Raw genomic sequence first — 19,114 nt, 5'->3', positions numbered from 1 at the left:
CATACCAGAGCTTGAACCTTGGAGAACGCAGTAGCACTTCAATATCACAATGAGCATATTAGGGCTGGAGATGAAGTACTTGAGATAGTACCAATTTAGTGTTTAAAATAAGAAGACCAAGGGTAAGAGAAATTACATGAATTGCATATGCTTCTACAGTTAATGAAGGTAAGAACCAGGATTTTTTATAGTTTGTAAAGCTTTCTTTTTTAAATTAAAATTAATTATTTTCAATTAACAAGTGTTTATTTTTTTCTCTCTCTCATCCTCCTTCCCTCCACTGAAAAATGAAAAGCAAATCTCTTCTAAGAAATACACATTTTCAAGCACTACCATTTCCCACATTGTCTATTTCCAAAATTTCAAGTATCATTCTGCATTTTAGTTTATCACCTCTCTGTCAGAAGGTGAGTAGTATTCATCATTCCTCTGGTATCATGATTTGTCATTGTGTGCTTCAGGTTTTTTTTAATGATTTTGATGTTTATAGTTTTTTATTGTATAGATTGTTCTCCTGGCTCTGTTCACTTCATTCTGCATCCTTTCATGTGAGCCTTCCCAGGTTGCTTTGACACTATTTCTTTGATTATTTCTTATGACAGAATAGTGTTCTGTGGCATTCATGTGTGTTTGTTTAGTCATTTCTCATTTGATAGGGTACCCTCTCAGCTTCCAGTTATGTGCCACCATAATAGGGCTGCTAATAGTTATTTGTGCATATAGATCCTCTTCCTCTTTGTTTATTCCCTTTAAGTTATAGGCCTAGCAGTGGTGCTATGGAGTGAAAGGAAAGGACAGTTTAGGAGTGTTTTATGCAGTTTTGAATTGTTTTTTAGAATGGCTCTACCAATTCACAGCTTCACTAACAAGGCAGCAGTGTGTCTTCTTCCCCCTCAATCTCTCAGGCATTAGTCATTTTCCCATTTTTTCCCCACTTCATCCACATGATGAGGATGAGATGAACCTCACAATTATTTTAATGTGCATTTCTCTAATTATTAATGATTTTAGCATATTTTCACGTTGGTTGGTGATTTATTCTTTTGAGAATTGCAAATTCATATGCTTTGCCCAGTTATTAGCTGGGGAAGGGTTCTTATTCTTTTAAATTTGAATCTGTTCCTTATACATCTTTCAAATACACCTTTTATCAGAGAAACTTGCTACAATGATTTCTCCCTAATTAACTGCTTCCCTTCTAATCTTAGTTGCACTGACTTTATAGAAAAAAACTAAAATTTTATGTGATTATAGTAGTCCTTTTTATTTTCTCCTTCTTTCTCCTTTTTTTGGTCTTGAGCTATTTCCTCATGTGTAGATCTGAACATGCTCCTCTAATTTGTTTATGATTTTTGTTTTTATATTCAAGCCATATATCTATTCGAAAATTATCATCCTATGTGGTTTATGGTCCACACTAAAGCCAATTGCTACTATATTGCTTTCTAGTTTTCCTGACAGTTTTTGCTGAACTTTGTTTTTTTTACCCCCATACCCTTGGTTTTGCATTTGTAGAATACTAGACTGGTGCATTTGTTTGCTGCTTCTTGTTGTGTCACTGATCTGTACCACTTATAAGCCCTTCTAATCTTTAAGCAATACTGCATTAATAATTACTATTTTGTAATACAGTGTGACATCTAGAATTTTAAGGCTCCCTTCCTTCCCATTTTTTTGTCATTAAATTCCTTGAGATTCTTGACCATTTCCAGTGAATTTTATTATTTTTCTCTCTATATAGAATAGTCCTTTGGTGGTTTGCTTGGCATGCTACTGAATGAGTAAATTAATTTAAGTGGTATTAACTGTTTTGTTATATTGGCTCAGCCTATCCACAAATGATTATTTATTCATTTTATTTAGAACTGTATTTTTGTTGTGTTTTGAAACTATATTCATGTTGTTTTTCTTTGTCTTGATAGATAGGCTCACACATATTGTAGATATTCTGTGAATATAATCATGTGATTTGTTTTTGCTGAATTTTGTAGAGTCAGCATTTGATCCCAGGTCTCTTAACTCTAGGTTCAATGCTCCTTCCATTGCACTATGTTGTTCCAATGGATCTTATGAGGAAGATATAAGAATTAAAGGTGATACTGAGATTTCAACATAACTAGGGAAATGATTGTATAACAGAGAAGGAAAAAGGAAAAAGAAGCTTATCTTATCAAGAAAATGATTACTTTGGATTTGGATAGTTGAGTATGAGGTCTTGGCAGGACCTCCAAGAGACAACTGAAAATGGTAGACAGGGGTTTGGGAAGGAAATTGATGATGGAATATCTAGACTCGGGAATGATCAAAATAGAAGTGATAGATGAGTAGTGAAAATGTGTAGGATCACTGAGAGAAGTAAATGGTGAATGCCACTACTTGTGGGGTGATGATGAGAATAACAAGAGCAGATAGGAAGCATCAGAGAGAGAGGAGAAGCAGTAGTATATATATATATATATATATATATATATATATATATATATATGTATATATATACATATATATGTACATATATGTGTGTGTGTGTGTGTGTGTATGTGTGTGTGTAACAAGGAGAAAGGGATTGATGCTATGAAGTGTTGAAGGGATGTCAAGAAATATGACAACCAAGAAAGGATCATGACATTTGATAAGTGATTTTAAACAGAGATAGAATTGGACAATTAAAGAGAGAGAAAAATATTCAGAATAGTTTTTATGGGGAAACTAAGTGGTTGTGAGTCAAAAGGAGATGAATAAGGGTGGTGGCAGTAGGATCTCTATTTCGAATAGGAACAGTCCACTCCATAGAGAAACAACTGATGATTTCTGAATACAGATTGAGCACAGTTTGTTTTCTTTTTACTTTATGTTTCTTGAGTTTTTTTGTGTATGTCTTCTTTCACGACATGATTATTGTGGATATATGTTGGATGACTATACATGTATAACATCGAATTGACTGTCTTCTCATTGATGGGGGGGAGAGAGGAAGGAAGAGATTTTGTAACTCAAAAGTGTTAAAAACGAGTGTCAAAAATTGGTTTTACATGTAACTGGGGAAAAAATAAAATAGTCAATAAAAGCTAACCTCCCCACAAAACAAAATATGAATAGTGAAGCACAACAAATACCTTCGTCAGTCATGTCCTTTGTCCCTCCTTTTCCGTCCCTTCTCCCTCCAAAGTCTCATTTTGCCTTCTGAATCCTCTTCTCATTCTGCAGATGGGTATTTAAATCTTTCAAAGTTGTTTGTCTTCACAATATTGTTGTTATGTAAATTGTTTTCCTGGTTCTGCTGAGTTCATTCTGTATCAGTTTCCCCAACATGTCTTCCCAGGTTTCTACTTAGCATAGCTAGATTATTAGTTTACCTCCTTTCCATCTCATAATGGAGCAATCATGTTTCTTCTTTCTGATACAATGAGAACTGGAGCTTAAATTCCACCTATGTAACTTTGGCAAGTCACTGAACCTCTGTGGGAGTGAGTTTCCTGTTCTGTAAAATGAAGGGGTTAGTCTAGATGTCTTCTTAGGACCCTTATAACTTTGAATCTGTGATCTTATAGATTTCCCTATTGTTCTTTAAATCCCACTGCTTTTCATTCCTTCATGTGACTTTTATTTCTATGTGTATTATATAAACTCATGCTGACTTTTTATCACTTAAAAACTGGTTAATCTGCCACCACTAGTTAACCTAATTGTCACTGTTTCAGAAAGAGTAGAAATAAAAAAAAAAGATACACAAATATTTCAAGATTCTCTGAACCATGTGGTTACATCCCAGGTTTATGTGAGTGTCAGGGTGAGATTTTTTTTAAAACACTTATATGGCCCAACAATGTATGCTGTTACACTGGAATAACCATAAAAGAAGCGAGTGATTGAGAATTGATAGCTGTGGAGTTGGATAAGATCCGAGGATCCTGGATTTAGATAGAACAGGAAACTTAGAGCTCACTGAGTCCAATACTATCAGTTTTACAGATTAAATTAAATGAAGGTAGAGAGAGTTAAGTGATTTTCCCAAGGTCACACAGCTAGTAAGTGTGTGAGGTAGAATTTGTACTCAGGACTTCCTGATTCCATCCCAGTATTCTTTCTAGAACTCTTCCACCTAGTTGTCTGGGACAGATGGATAAGGGCATATCTAGGAAATCACTGAGCCTCAGAATCCATCTATTTCTTTCTCGAGGTGATCTTGAACAATAGAATCATGGAGCCCTGGTTGAACCATTCAACTTTAGGTGATTTCATCCTCTTGGGCATCTTCTCACACACTCAAACTGATCTTGTTCTTTTCTCTGCTGTCCTGATGGTCTTCACAGTGGCCTTGGCTGGGAATATCCTGCTTCTGTTCCTGATCTATTGTGATGCTCAGCTCCATACTCCCATGTACTTTTTCCTTAGTCATCTCTCCCTTATGGAACTCAGTCTGATCTGTACCATTATACCTAAGATGGCTGACAGTTTTATAAGTGAAAGAAAGTCCATTTCTTTCATTGGATGTGCCCTGCAGATAGGCTTCTTTGCTACCCTACTTGGCTCTGAGAGCCTTCTACTGGGCCTGATGGCTTATGATCGCTACGTGGCCATCAATCACCCTCTACGTTACAATGTCCTTATTAGCCAACAAGTGTGCCATCAGATTGTTGGTAGCTCTTGGGCCTTTGGAACCCTAGATGGGATAATCCAGGTAGTGGGAGCCATGAGTTTCCCCTACTGTGGTTCTCGAGTGGTGGATTACTTTTTCTGTGAGATGTTAGCTTTATTGAAGCTGGCTTGTGCTGACACATCTCTCTATGACACCCTAAATAATGTTTGTTGTGTCCTCATGCTCTTCTTCGCTTTTTCCATAATTGTGGCTTCCTATGCCCAAATCCTGAGAGCTGTAATCAACATGAATTCTACCCAGGAACGTCAAAAAGCTCTGACCACCTGTTCATCCCATCTGGCTGCTGTCTCTCTCTTTTATGGGGCAGCCATGTTTACCTACCTACAGCCCCAAGCACTATCGTGCTCCTGCTCATGACAAGATGGTCTCCCTCTTCTACACAATCCTCACACCCATGCTCAACCCCTTGATTTACAGTCTGAGGAACCGTGAGGTGATGAGGGCATTGAGGAAGAGACTGAGCCACTGGGTTACTGGCTGCCAGAAATAACCCCATGTCTGTGCCTGGAGAGGGCTCCTGAGACTGCTCATACCAGATAATACCTTACGGCCCATGTTAATGAAAACAAATCTTATGTTTTCTTATATTTTTCTATCCGTCTTTTCTCAGGTGGACAGAGGAGACAAATGCCATTTTTCTTGTTATTCTTGTTTTGCTGACTGAATTATGGACAAGAATCCAATCTCACTTCCCAGTATTTCATTCATTCATTTATACACCCATTTGTCAAGGGCCTACTATGTGCATGGCAATGTAACAAGATGTACAGTAGAAACCTTTTTCCTCCCTCCCCTACTTCCCCCCAACTATGTCTCATTCTGAGAATATAGATATCAGGAATGGCTTAAGCTGCTGAAAACTCAGGTATCCTGTGAAATTAATTGACTAGCTAATTCCAGGCAGGTTGTTTCACAGTGGCAGAGGTGTTTCCTAAGTAAGCTGTATCTCCATCTTCCAGCCCTTCTTCTTAGGGGTATTACATGCATTGTTATCAATCCCCAATGATCCAGCTTTCAGAAAGTCCTAATCTGTAATTTATTTTTTTAATGATGATTGCAATAAGGGTGGTGATAGCCCTGGAATGGCAAACTGTAGGTAGTATGGGCACTTCTAAAAATTCGCTGGGCACACAAACAACTTAGTGATAAGTTGTGCTATGAACTCTGAGGAGAAATTCCCCATTTAGGCCATATTTCTTTCCCCATTAGTAAGTATCCAAAAATGGATTAGATGAACCAGATAAATAATGAGCTGCCTCAGGATGTCTGCTTTCTTTTTTTAAATTTTTTTATTTTTATTTTTAATACCGTTTATAACAGATAAAGCAATTCAAGCATTTGGTCAGGTGACACTTCTTTTTAAAGCTTTTACAATATGGACCACAAAAGAATTTTTTTTTAAGACATTAACCAACTGAGACACAGATAATATTTATGTTGCTGACTTCACAAGCTCTTGATCTAATTGTCTCCACAGTATTATGAAGAATTAAAGGACCCTAACTTAATGCTGTTGGTCTAACATCCTATGTTTAATAGCTTAATTTCAGATAACCTTGGATGTTCCCCTATACATAATCTATAATTGAATAGATCTGGTATTAAGCTTGCAAGCCTTTTGACTCTAGGAAATTCCCACCAATAGTAAAGACATTGCAGGGATACAATATCTCCCCAACTTCATGTCAGTTCCATGCAGGATTAGATTATCCACTTGCATTCAGTCAGGCTTAAAGACTACCAGGTGTCAGTGGGGAAATTGAATCAGAAGAATCCCACCTCAGCCCATGCTGAACAGTTGCTCTCCCACCCTTCCCTTGAGATCACCTATGCAGTTCATACCAGCATCTCATCAGCTTACTGGCATCATGTATTGGAGGCTCAGATCACCTTTCTTGCTACCCATACCTGGAGTTAGACTCAGAACAACATTCACTTAATACTCTCATAGCATCTAAAAATGGCAAGTTCCAATAACCAGGTTTCAAATATGATTACAGTTTTACTTTTCTAAGGAACATCTTTTGAGGCAAGTCTTAAGTGGCTTACATGCCTTTCTATACATGTTCTAGTTCCTGGTTAAGTGGCAATCATAAAGTCAAATTTACCACTAAAACCTTGACTTTTTCATCAATGCCAAATTTTGCCCAAGGTGACCTTCCTTTAGGAAATTTAGATTGAAATTCTTTTCTCCAAACTAAAGATGTCATTGATTTATTCTCAGTAATTAATTCAGTCTATTGTTTTAATACTAACTGCTTTTACCTCACTATGTAACATGTTCAATTTTCCTCCCCATCACTCCCCTCCCCCCGTTTGCTAATACCTTGCATTCTGATTACTTCTTCCCTCAATGTACCCTCCCCTCCAACGTACCTTAACCCTCTCCTATCCCCATCTTCTCTCTTTTCTTGCAGGGCAAGATGAATTTCCATATCCCCATCCCTGTAGTTCCAATTTCCTGATTACATGCAATAAAAATTCTCAACATTTGTTTCTAATACTTTGAATTCCAACTTCTCTCCCTCCCCCCACCATCCCCAGCTGCACTGAGAAGGGATGCAATTCAATACAGAGTAAATACGTATTGTTTTACAAAAGACTTTCATAGCAATCATGTTGTGTAGTACTAATTATATTGCCCTCTGTCCTACCCTATCCCCCCTTATTTTTCCTCCTACAATTGACCTTGTCCCTTTTCGAAAGTGTTTATTTCTGGTGACTCCCTTCTCCCATTTGTCCTCCCTTCTAACATTCCCCTCACTCCATTTGTCACCTCCTCTCCTACTTTCCTGTGGTGTATATAAATTTTCATATCAAATTTAGTGAGCATTTTATTCCCTCCTTCAGCCATACGTGGGGAGAGTAGCTTTATTCCCTCCCCCCCCCCGCTTCTCCCTTATCTCCTCCATTGAATAAGATTTTTCTTATCTCTTTTATGGGTTATAGCCTACCCCATTTCATTACTCCCTTTCTCTTCCCAGAATTTTCCTCCTCCACCCCTTAATCTTTATTTTATGTGTGTGTGTGTGTGTGCATATCATCTCTTCTGATGTAACACATCCTATACTCTCTGTCTACCTGTGTGTGTGTGTGTGTGTGTGTGTGTGTGTGTGTACAATCTCTCCAACTACCCAAATACTGAGAAAAGATTCAAAAGTTAAAAATACTTTCTTTCCATGTAGTAATGTAAACAGTTCAGCTTTAGAGAGTCTTTTATGATTTTTCTTTTCTGTTTACCTTTTCATGCTTCTCTAGATTCTTGTCTTGGAAAGTCAAATTTTTAAATACAGATCTGGTCTTTTCCTCAACATGAAATCTTGAAGGTTGTCTTTATCACTGAATGACCGCTTTTTCCCTTTTAGTATTATATTCAGATTTGTTGGCTAGGTGATTCTTGGCTTCAATCCGAGTTCCTTTGACTTCTGAAATATCCTGTTCCAAGCCCTTTGATCTCTTAATGTTGAAGCTGCCAGATCCTGTGTTATCTTGATTGTATTTTTACAGTACTCAAATTATTTTTTTCTAGTTACTTGCAGTATTTTCTCCTTGATCTCGGAACTCTGAAATTTGGCCACAATATTCCTAGGATTTTTTCTGTTTGGGTTTCTTTCAGGAGGTGAATGATGAATTCTTTCAATATCCATTTTGCCTTCTGATTCTATAGCATCAGGGCAGTTTTCCTTGATAATTTCATGGAAGATAATGTCTAGGCTGTTTTTTTTTTTGATCATGGCTTTCAGGTAGTCCAATAATTTTTAAATTATTTCTCCTGGATCTATTTTCCAGGTCAGTTGTTTTTCCAATGAGTTGTTTCACCTTATCTTCTATTTTTTTCAAATTTTTGGTTTTGTTTAGTAACTTCTTGGTTTAACTCATAGTCATTTGTTTCTCTGGACTCAATTCTCTCTTTCAATGCATTATTTTGTTCAGTGAGCTTTTGAACCTTCTCCTCTATTTGGCTAATTCTGCTTTTTAAAACCTCCTTCTTCTCACTGCCTTTTTGGACCTCTTTTTCCAATTGAGTTAGCCTCTTTTTAAAGCTGCTATTTTCCTCAGCATTTTTTTTGGTTCTCCTTTAGTAAGCTGCTAACTTGTTTTTTAAGGTCTTCTATTGCCTGAGCCAAGTTTAAGTCCCCTTTGGAGGCAAGGCCCTTGACTTCCTCTGACAGTATGGCTTGTTCTTCCTCCTCTGAAAGGATGGAGGAAGACAGCTGTTCCCCAAGAAAGTACCCTTCTATGATCTTATTTTTTTTCCCTTTTCTGGGCATTTTCCCAGCCATTTACTTGATTTCTGAGTTTCCTCTCCACACCCACCATGACTCCAGATCCACCCAACTTGCACTTAGGGCCTGAGATTCAAATGCTGCTCCTCAGCCTCAGGGCTTTGGGTGGGGGCAGGTCTGCTATCCAGTGTGAGATTAAATTCAGGTGCTCAGGTCAGGTCAGGGCCACCATGAGCAGCTCAGTTCCCTCAGGGTGTTTATGCAGAGATCTTCAACAATGGATCCAAGCTCCTGCCTGCTTTGGGAGCCCCTGTCCCCTGCCATCTCTGTGGCTGCCTCCCGAGGGGGCCTGAGTTATGGGGACACCCCACTTCCCTCTCGGCCAGTCAAAGAGCCTCTCTCACTGACTTTTGGCACCTGTGGGTGGAGGGACCTGTGTGGCTGCTGAAGATTCTGTCCCTGAAGCCTGCTCGGATCTGCTCCCCTCGGTGCTGCATGGCCAAAGCAGGGCTAGGCTCTGCTCTGGGTCCAGGGTGCGATGGACCTTTTGTGTTGGTTTTTCAGGGCTCTCTGGAACAGAAATTTCCTCTGCTCCATTGTTCTGTGGCTTCTGCTGCTCCAGAATTTGTTGACAATTCTTCTTTACAGGTATTTTATGGGCTGTGGGTTCAGAGCTAGCATATGTGTATCTTTCTACTCTGCCATCTTGGCTCCTCCCCTCTAAAGAACTATTTTCTTCAGTGAGCTTTTGAACCTTCTTTTCCATTTGGCTTGTTCTGCTTTTTAAAGCATTCTTCTCCTCATTGGGTTTTTGGACCTGTTTTGCCAATTGAGTTAGCCTATTTTTAAAGGTGTCATTTTCTTCAGCATTTTTTTGGGTCTCCTTTAGTGAGTTGTTGACTTGCTTTTCATGATTTTTTTGCATGGCTCTCATTTCTCTTCCCAATTTTTCCTCCACTTCTCTTACTTGATTTTCAATATCCGTTTTGACCTCTGCCATGGTGTCAGAGCATTCTGTATTCATTTTGGAGGTTTTGGAAGCAGAAACCTTGACTTTCTGTGATGTTTTGGTTGGTTCTTCCTCATCCAAAAGGATGGGAGAAAATACCTGTTCACCAAGAAAGTAACCTTCTATAGTCTTATTTTTTCTCCCTTTTTTGGGCATTTTCCCAGTCAGTTACTTGACTTTTGAGACCTTTGTCGAGAAAAAGGTATATTCTGAGGACCTGTAAGTTCTCAGTTCCTCCAAGGTGGCACAATCAAGGGAGAGGCATCTATGCCTTTCCTGACCTGTGTACAGGTCTGGGAGCAACCAAAAACTTTTCTGCCCAGAATCTTCAATTGAATTCCCTCTCTAGAGCCTCCCCCTGCTCCACCACTAGTGTTCCTCCTCACCCCTGGGTGGAGGTCAGGGCTGAGAATTAGATCAGTGGCTCAATTCCCCCAGGGACTTTAGGTGGAGGTGTCCCAGGGCTGCCACTCAGGGTTGAGATTAGATCAGCCCTTTTATTCCTCCAGGGTCTCTTGGAGGAGGGCTCTGAGAATGGCAGCTGCTGGAGCCCTCCCACTGACCTTTGAAGCTGTCTGTGGCATTTGTGGGTTGAGGAATGTGGGACTAGTGCTGGTGGCACTCTGAATAGATTTCTGGGTCCTGCTCTTGTTGTTCTGTGCTGGTCTGTGCTCCATGCTGGTCTGATCTGCCTCCATCACTATTTTTTAGCCAGCACCAGATTGTTTTGATAATTACTGCTTCATAATATAATTTGAGAGATCTGATATAGCTAGACCACCTTCTTTCACATTTTTTTCATTGATTCCCTCAATACCCTTGAGCTTTTGTTCTTCCAGATGAATTTTGTTATTATTTTTTCTACCTCTACAAAATGCCTTTTTGATAGTTTGATTGGTTTGGCACTAAATATATAGATTAATTTTGGTAGATTTGTCATTTTTATTATATTGGCTTGGGCTGCCATGAGCACTTGATATTTTCCCAGTTGTTTAGATCTGACTTAATTTGTGTGAAAAAATGTTTTGTAGTTGTATTCTTGGATTTGTGTTGGCAGGTAGACTCTGAAGTATTTTAGACTGTCTACAGTTATTTTAAATGGAATTTCATTTTCTCCTCTTACTGCTGGGTTTTGTTGGTAATCTATAGAAATACTGATGATTTATGTGGGTTTATTTTATATCCTGTAACTTTCCTAAAGTTGTTAAAAATGTCAAATAGGTTTTTAGTTGATTTACTAGAATTTTCTAAGTGTACCATCACATCATCTGCAAAGAGTGAGTTTTGTTTCCTCTTTGACTATTCTAACTCCTTTCTTTTCTTTTTCTTCTCTTGCTGCTATAGCTAAGATTTCTAAAACAATATTAAATAATAGAGATGATAATGACATCCTTTCTTTTCCCCAATTACAGATTATGCTTGCTACCTTGCAGTTAATTCAGCAAGTAGTATAAAAAAACTGGAAGACTTCCTGAAACAATCATCTCCTTGATGTCATGGTCCTCTGTGAGGATGAAGGACAAACCACAATCTGTGAGTAGTCTGAATTTCCCAAATGGGGACCTAACTGGCCAGTTCCAGTTGGGCAACTGAGCTTGTCTTGTCTTGTCCTGTTCTGATCTTTCCTCTCCTCTATTATCATGCTCTTACCTGAAGGTGTTCTGTTCAAAGGAAAGTAAATGTTGATGGCCAAAATCTATCTAGTTAACTTGGGGTTAACTCACTAGACTTCTTTCTCAAATTCACCCAGTCCACTCTGGGTCTCATTCATTGGAGAACAATAGGTCCCTGCCCAAAAATTCTTTACTACTTACGGATATTTCTTGAGCCCTCATGGCTCCAAGTTAATGTATATAGTAATTTTTTCTCTTTTGGCCATCAACCCTGTAGGTCTTCCCCTAAAAAGCTGATTTTATTTTATTTTTTAACTAAAGGAGACATCCCTTGACTGACTTCTTGAAGTAGCCTATACACTGAACAGGTAATACCTCAGTAGGAGTGAGTACTTGAAAAGATCTTAGTTTAAAAAGGCCAAGTTCTCCTACTGTATACTGAACCATGTCTTGTCTGGTCACTGGACCCAGATGGCTCTGGAAGAGAAAGTGGGGCTGGTGACTATGCACAGCTCTCCCTGCCTCAAATCCAATTCAATTGCAAGTCATGGCATCATCTCCCTGATGTCATGGCCCTCTTCTAGAACAAATCACAATCACTGAAATACTTGCTGATGGTTTTTGCAATACTCATTCTATTAAAAACATCTTCAAAATATAGGTATAAGTTGGATTTTTCCTTAAATTCATAAGAAGCTTTTTCACAAAACCGTGAGAAAGAATTGTTTGCTTTTTCTTTTTCTTTTTTTTAAATTGCTATATTCTGACCTTAAATAAAACAAGAATTTCCAGAACATAACAGAATCGAAAAAAATTGAGAAATGATGAGCTTGACGATCTTAGAAAAACATGGATAGATTTGTATGAAATAATGAAGAGTGAAATGAACAGAACCAAGAAATGTTGTATAAAGTAGCCTCAACTTTTTAAAGAACAACTTTGAATAACTAGGTCCTTCTGATGATTAAAAATATCCAAATTATCTATGAAGGACATATGAAGGAAGACACTATCTGTATTCACAGAAAGAGCTAATAAACAGAAGTATGTATAGAAAAGACTTTATATATATATATGTGTAATATACATATATTTGTGTCTAATGGTAGCAAGTATATTTGTAATATAAGCTGTTATATAGTCTGTTATCTGTTATGTAGTCTCATAGTCTGTCTCTTGAACTGATGTATGTGTCTCTTTAAGAATTCTGAGATGTGACTCAATACCATCTCTGGTTAAAAGATCTGTATATTGCTAGACTGATTCTTGGGATTGAGAATACAAATGTCTCTCAGGTGAATTACAGCTCTTCCAATGCCAGTCAGTTTCCAAATATCTATTGAAGCTTTGATGCATTCTGGCACAAGTTATCTCTCCATGTGGTGATCAAGGGGAGCCTGCTTCCCATCAAATTATGAAGACACGGAATGGAATTACTATCAGAGACTATGGAGTACACATGGACATTGTGTAACTGGTGCTGGTCAGCAAACACATTGTAAAGAGCAAGGTGTTTGGTTGGTTTTGGAGACATTCCAAAAGTCTATGAGTCCCCAGCCACTTCCTATTTGTATTAGCACTTTTGAGGGAGCTTGGTGATTCCTTCATTCAGGGTGATCAGTGAAGGGAATAGAGCCTAAACCCTGTGAGTTTGAAAGGTTTGAAGAGTGCCTAAACACCCTAGCATTCCAGAGTTTTTGTTTGAAGGCAGCACAACATTGATTATGCCAAATGACTTTAGAGTGATCTTCTGCACCCTAACCCAATGGTAGCTTAGAGCAGGTGTGACTGCATGTGGCAGTCACACCCCATCTAGACTTGAACAGAGTGGGAATGATGCAGGCACTGAGCTATGTTGAACTTAGTCTCCCCAAAGACTTGTATTTTGTAGGAGAGAATATGCTTCCAAGATATTGGGGAAAATGTTTGCATTTTGTTCCTGCTATATCTTTGAAGTAAATAGCCCTTAGTAAAAGTTACAGTGTTAAGTTGTGAAATGGAACTGGGTTGCTAGTGTTGACCTGAAAGTTTGGTTAAAAAAGGCAAACGGGTTAGGTGATGTATAAATTCATATTGTTTTAGTCCCTTAAAGCTAGTAGATCATGGAGTCAAAACTTAAATTTTGACTGCCTGAGAAAAGCAATGAGAAGGCTTAAGTATATTTTAGAACAATTCCAACTCAGGACTCAAAATTATGATCTCCATATATGTTCAACCATAGCATGAGAAAGTAATTTTCTTAATTGAGTAAATGGTAAATACAATAATATAAGAGAGTTGGCAAAGTGTCAATTGAACCATTAACATGCCATAACATAGTATATGTCCATAAAATTTTAAGATAAGAAAAGTCCCACTATTCAAGATAATGTCTTGGGTTAAAGTGTCTTGTCCTTGGTAGTCATTAACAGAAGAATGCTCTGGTCAGCTTCATCTGACCTTGTTGACACAGGAAGAGGCATTTTCTGGGTTTATTCAGAGAGCAAAGAAGGGATATCTGTTAGGCTGAGGGGCTTCTACTCCTTGATTAGTTCAGGCTCTGGCCCTTATTGAAGTTCACATGATATTTAATGATTATCATTTCTTCCTTTTGGTCAAAAGTAAGCTGAAAGTACCATCTTTAGACCAAAGAAGGTATGGAAGAGCTTCAGGGAGTGAGAAGGGAAGCTCTAATAACCCTTCCTTTGTTGACCAGGGAGATGCACTGTTCTCTGCATTTGGAGTGGGCCCTGCAGATTGAGGGAATACAACCAAGTATAGCATTATTTTGTTTACCAAGGTGGTGGAGTATTTGTGGATCAAAGTCAAACTTGGTTAGGTCCTTAGTAAGAGAAGAGAAAGGATACATGTTAGAAAGGGATTATCCCAACATTCTGGATTGACTGCTTTCCTGTTGTTTTTAATGGTTCATTTCATTCCAATAAGGAGATGTTCACATTGTTTAGGTTGAGCTACATTTTATAATGTTTTCCAACAAGTTTTTTTGTCATCTTGTTGATAACCCAAGTGGCAAAGCTATAGCTGGCCCATAGACCTCAGAGGACAATGATATAGCCACAGCTGAAGGCAGAGCAGAACACTTCTTTGAGACTACCCAGCCTTATGCCCACACCAGCCTGAGGGGACCCTGTCCTATTCAGCTCCAAGACTCATTTCAACACCATCAGATCCTGAAAAATCCAGACTATAGGCTGACCTTTGCACTATTAGAAAACCAAGCAGCAGAAAAGTTGCTAGCATAGCAGAATGCTCCCAGTGGGGCCCACACTGTGTGGCATCAGCAACGTTTTTTGGTTTCTTCCTTTCATTTGGTAAAATAACATATTTGACAAAATGTTGTCACACTCATGTGGGGAATGTTGCATTTTAGGAGACATTTTCCTAAGCCTGTCACTTTGCTTCGATGGGTGCAGGAGAATCTACCTCCCTCTCCTCCACAGTCAGGTTGTTCAGCTCCCACCAGCAAATATCGTACTCCCAGAAAACAGGAAAGAAACTTGGCCTAATATCATAGCCTCAGCAAGACTTACATCGGCTCTGGTGTATATTCATGAGTGGGCTCCAGAGGCATGATCAAAAACATCAATATGGGTACCCGCCACCACCATTGCCATCATATACGTGCACACGCACACACACACACACACACACACACACACACACACACACACACACACACACACACACACCACACCACGATAGTCATACCACAGCTGAGACAAAACACCACAGCATCTACTGCACCATTCATTCAGTCTCTCCCTATTCCCGGGAACTTCACAGGAGTTCCTATTATCAAAGAACACACTGCTTCCCGCTCATTCATGAACTCTCCTCCAGGCCTCTGCTCTCTCCTCACCAACACTGGGGCCCATATCCACCACCCTTTTTCCTCCATGGAACCTGGAAGATCTTCACTCACCCTCCTTCCCCATCCCCAGCCACTCTGTCCAATGATGGATAATGTGGAGGGAACTTTCTGCTGCATCCATATACTTTCCCTGCTCCCCCATCCCCGAAATATCCCAATGTCCTGATGTCATCCATCATTTTTCTGCACCCTAATTTTGCCCATGAAGCAGTGAGATGTAAGGTCCCTGAAGGCAGCACCTGATGTTCATTTTTGTCCTTGTATCTCCAATATCTAGAACAATGCCTTATACATGGGATGTATTAAAATGAATCTAGTGTAGTTCAAATGAAGGGGATTTGATAGCATCTCCTTCATCTCTTCAGGCAATTCAGCATTTTTATTAATTAAAAAATATCAACTTTTAAGAGTAAATTAGGAAGTTGAGAGTAAAGCTTTACGTGCATGCACATACACGCATACACACAAGCAGAAGTCATTGATTTATTCGTTCCTCCACTCATTTATCCATCAAGTTCAATAAACATTTATTAAACACCTGGGACATTGAGATAGGATGGCAGAGAGGAGAAAACTCTGCCTCAGGAATGAGAGTTCCCAGGTTCAAATCCTAGCAGTTAGTTCTGTGTTATATATGTAGTACCCGTATGACCTTAAGTTACTTTGTCTCTTGAGGCCTCAGTTTCCTTTTCTGTAAAAATGAGAAGATTGAACTAGATGGCCTGTAAGATCCCCTTCAGCTCAAATCTATGAGCCTATGACTTGAACCTTCTTCCTGTCCAACATTCTACTCAGAGCACTTTCTTCCCTTGCTCTTCATATAGAAAGGACCCTACTAATAGTTGGAGTTCTCACATTTAAAGAAACCAATGCTAGGAATTTGTGGCAGATTTTGCACATAGTCCCCACCCCTACCCCTACACACATCATTCTATTTCCTGAGACAAGATTTGGGCAGTTTTATTTGGTCCAAAATAAACATCTAGCTCAATGGGATACACTAGATAAAACTGTTCATATTCTGCATCTTACTGCATTAATTCAAGGCTCTCAGCATCAGAAAATTAAGACACAGCAGTGGCTCTGGAGGACTTTTTTTTTTTTTTTTTTTTTTACCATTGTCCTTTATTTTTTTTTTCTCTTGGTAACAGAAGAGGGGGAAAACAACTTTTTTCCACTTCTGACATCCACACTAGAAAAATGGCAAAGGGCCACTGTTCACAGTCATAACACACTTTACCCAAACACCCAGCTCACAAAATTATTTTAACTGCAGCTTTTCTGTTGAATGATAAAATGGAAATACATTAATGAGAGAAAATGGCTCTCTCCAAAAGAGTTTGTATACTTTGATAGTTTCAGGTCTAGTGATTGTGTATCAAATCTCATGAGAAAAAGTTTACCTTCCTCTGATCCATCACGTTGGAACATATGACATCTCATTTCCCTCTTGAAATGCTGTCTGCCTTACATGAAGCCCATCAGGGGGTCAAGGAAGCCAGACAGATCTCTATTTTTCTGTACCTTAATGACAATGAGACCATTCAGAACCAAACAACAGTTGAAATGAAAGAGAAATGGAGTGGCAGAACTCAAAAATATTAGAGATGGAAAGGGCTATGAAGTATACTAGATACTATCTAATCTAAATGTTTTATTTTACAGACAAAGCAACTGAAGCTCAGAAATGCCCAAGATCCCACAGTTAGTAAGTGGCAGGGATGGGCCTTGAACCCTCAGTGCACAGTAGTTAATATCAAAATCAGTGGGAAAGTAATCTTGAACACAACATATGTAAAACTCTTTGTTAAATGTTGACAGTGATTATATGCGATGCAATGAAGGGGGGGGGGGAAGTAAAATCACATAGAAATTAGTAAAATAAAGTCCAAATGAACAAGAGCACCTGTATTCAGGATACCAATTGTCTGATTTCTGCTTCGATTCTAATCTTATCTCTGAATGTAGCTTTGTTTTATAGCTTTGATGCACAAATTGGCATAGGATGGTCACTCTCATGCACAGTTTATTTGCTTGGCCAGGAAGAGCATCTCCTAAGCCAAGCAGCTAAATGGCTCACAGATTTCCAGTTTGAAAAAGAATGCTGGTGAGCTATCAGGTAGGTAACTATGTACAAATGTAAAAAAAAAACAAAAACCTACCCATAACTCATATATGTACACATGTGTGTATTTACAGGTATATATGTGTGTGTACATGTGTGTATATGTATGCATGTGCTGGGTTCATAGAGAAGGGTACTCTGAGGTAGGGAGGGGGCACTCAGAGCTAGGATATTCCATTTCTGGCATCTGTGGGAGAAGGAGCAGGAGGAGGATTTCAGTGAAGAAGCACATATGTAGATACTTGCAAAGACCTTGGCCTAAAGAGCCCAAGGTCTCCCAGTGCATCCTGGGCCATCTACAGTCATCTTGATGAATATCTGGTCACTGGATTCAGATGGCTCTGGAAGAGAAGTGAGGCTGGTGACCTGCACAGCCCTCCGTTACTCAAAACAAAGTCAAGTGCAAGTCATGTCATCATTTCTCTGATGGCATGGTCTTCTTAGGCAACAAAGGACAAACATGATCGACATATATAGATGATGAGGAAGCATTGGGATTGTGAAGAAGGCCAGAGAACGAATGTGTGCAGGGAATATTTCAGATGAACTGATGAGAAATTGAAGAATCCTTCTTTTAAGTCTCCACGCAGGAGCCACGTCTTTCCTGATCTCCCTAGTTCAAAGATCTCAGGTTTTGAGTTAGAAGGGAACTTCGAGGTCATCAGGTCCAACCCTGCTATTCTACAGCAGAGGGAGGTCCAGGGAATATTTGAATCCAGGTCCTCTGACTGTAAACCCATCAGTCTTGCCACTGAACCACAGTGCCATCTGGACATTATTAGCACTCTCATTACTCGTTATATTATATTCTCTTAAAGGGAATATGAGTGTGTGTGTGTGTGTATGTGTTTGTGTGTGTGTGTGTGTGTGTGAATATATGGGAGAATATCTATATGTAGATATTATAACCCTCCCTTCCCCCAGTAGAATGCAGACTCTTTGGGAGCAGGGCCTGTTTTGGATTTGCCTTTGCATTCTCCGAACCTAGGCCAGTGCTTTGCTCATAGCATGCACTTAATAAAAGTTTGTTAGATTGTTTGCTTGAAGGAGGAAAATTGAAGGAAGAGGCTTGGAGCTAAAGGATAAGTATATTCAAAGCAAAAGACATGGACTCATGAAAGAGGACCTGTCAGGCCTAGAGGCCTAAGGGCTACCCGAGTCTTTCCTTACCTCTTGCAGGTCTTCGGCTGGCCAAACCAGATAAACGTATGAGAGAAGAGACTTTCCAGAGTCGAACAAGGGTTAGGCTTTATTCAGGGTCTTGGTTACATGTGCAGGGGGAATTCTTCCTTAGGAGAGAGGAATCTCCCAAGGAGGCAAAGATCTTACAGCAAGAGAATGGAAGTGGAAGTGGGAGAGGGAGAGGGGAGAGGGAAGAGAGGAGAGAGGGAAGAGGGGCCTTCTGTCCTCTAAGGGCCCCTCAGCGCTAAGAGCTCCTTCAGGCTTTCCTGACCCTGCTTAAGCTCTCCCGCCGCATAGTTTGCACCTGAATACCGTGCCTGTTAGATAACCATAGGTGTGCTCAGACCCCAGGCCAATCTCGAGGGCGGGGATGCTCTCTCCCAGCACGTATCCCAGGGAGAAGAGGCGGAGATGCACGAGATAGCCCGGGT

At 39.5% G+C, this 19,114-nt stretch overlaps 1 protein-coding gene across 1 annotated transcript; it reads left to right on the top strand.

Annotated features, from left to right (window-relative positions):
- Positions 1-2,809: 2,809 nt before the first annotated feature.
- On the top strand, positions 2,810-5,888 carry LOC140523605 (olfactory receptor 2V1-like). The gene is given in 2 exon segments (XM_072638410.1): positions 2,810-4,986; positions 4,988-5,888. Coding segments are annotated over 2 exon segments (948 nt in total). The 5' UTR covers positions 2,810-4,198; the 3' UTR covers positions 5,148-5,888.
- The last annotated feature ends 13,226 nt before the right edge of the window (positions 5,889-19,114 follow it).

This window comes from Notamacropus eugenii, chromosome 2 (genome assembly GCF_028372415.1).
Source record: "Notamacropus eugenii isolate mMacEug1 chromosome 2, mMacEug1.pri_v2, whole genome shotgun sequence".
NCBI lineage: Eukaryota > Metazoa > Chordata > Mammalia > Diprotodontia > Macropodidae > Notamacropus > Notamacropus eugenii.
Note: the sequence above shows the minus strand (reverse complement) of the source record. Positions and strands in the feature narration are given on the sequence as shown.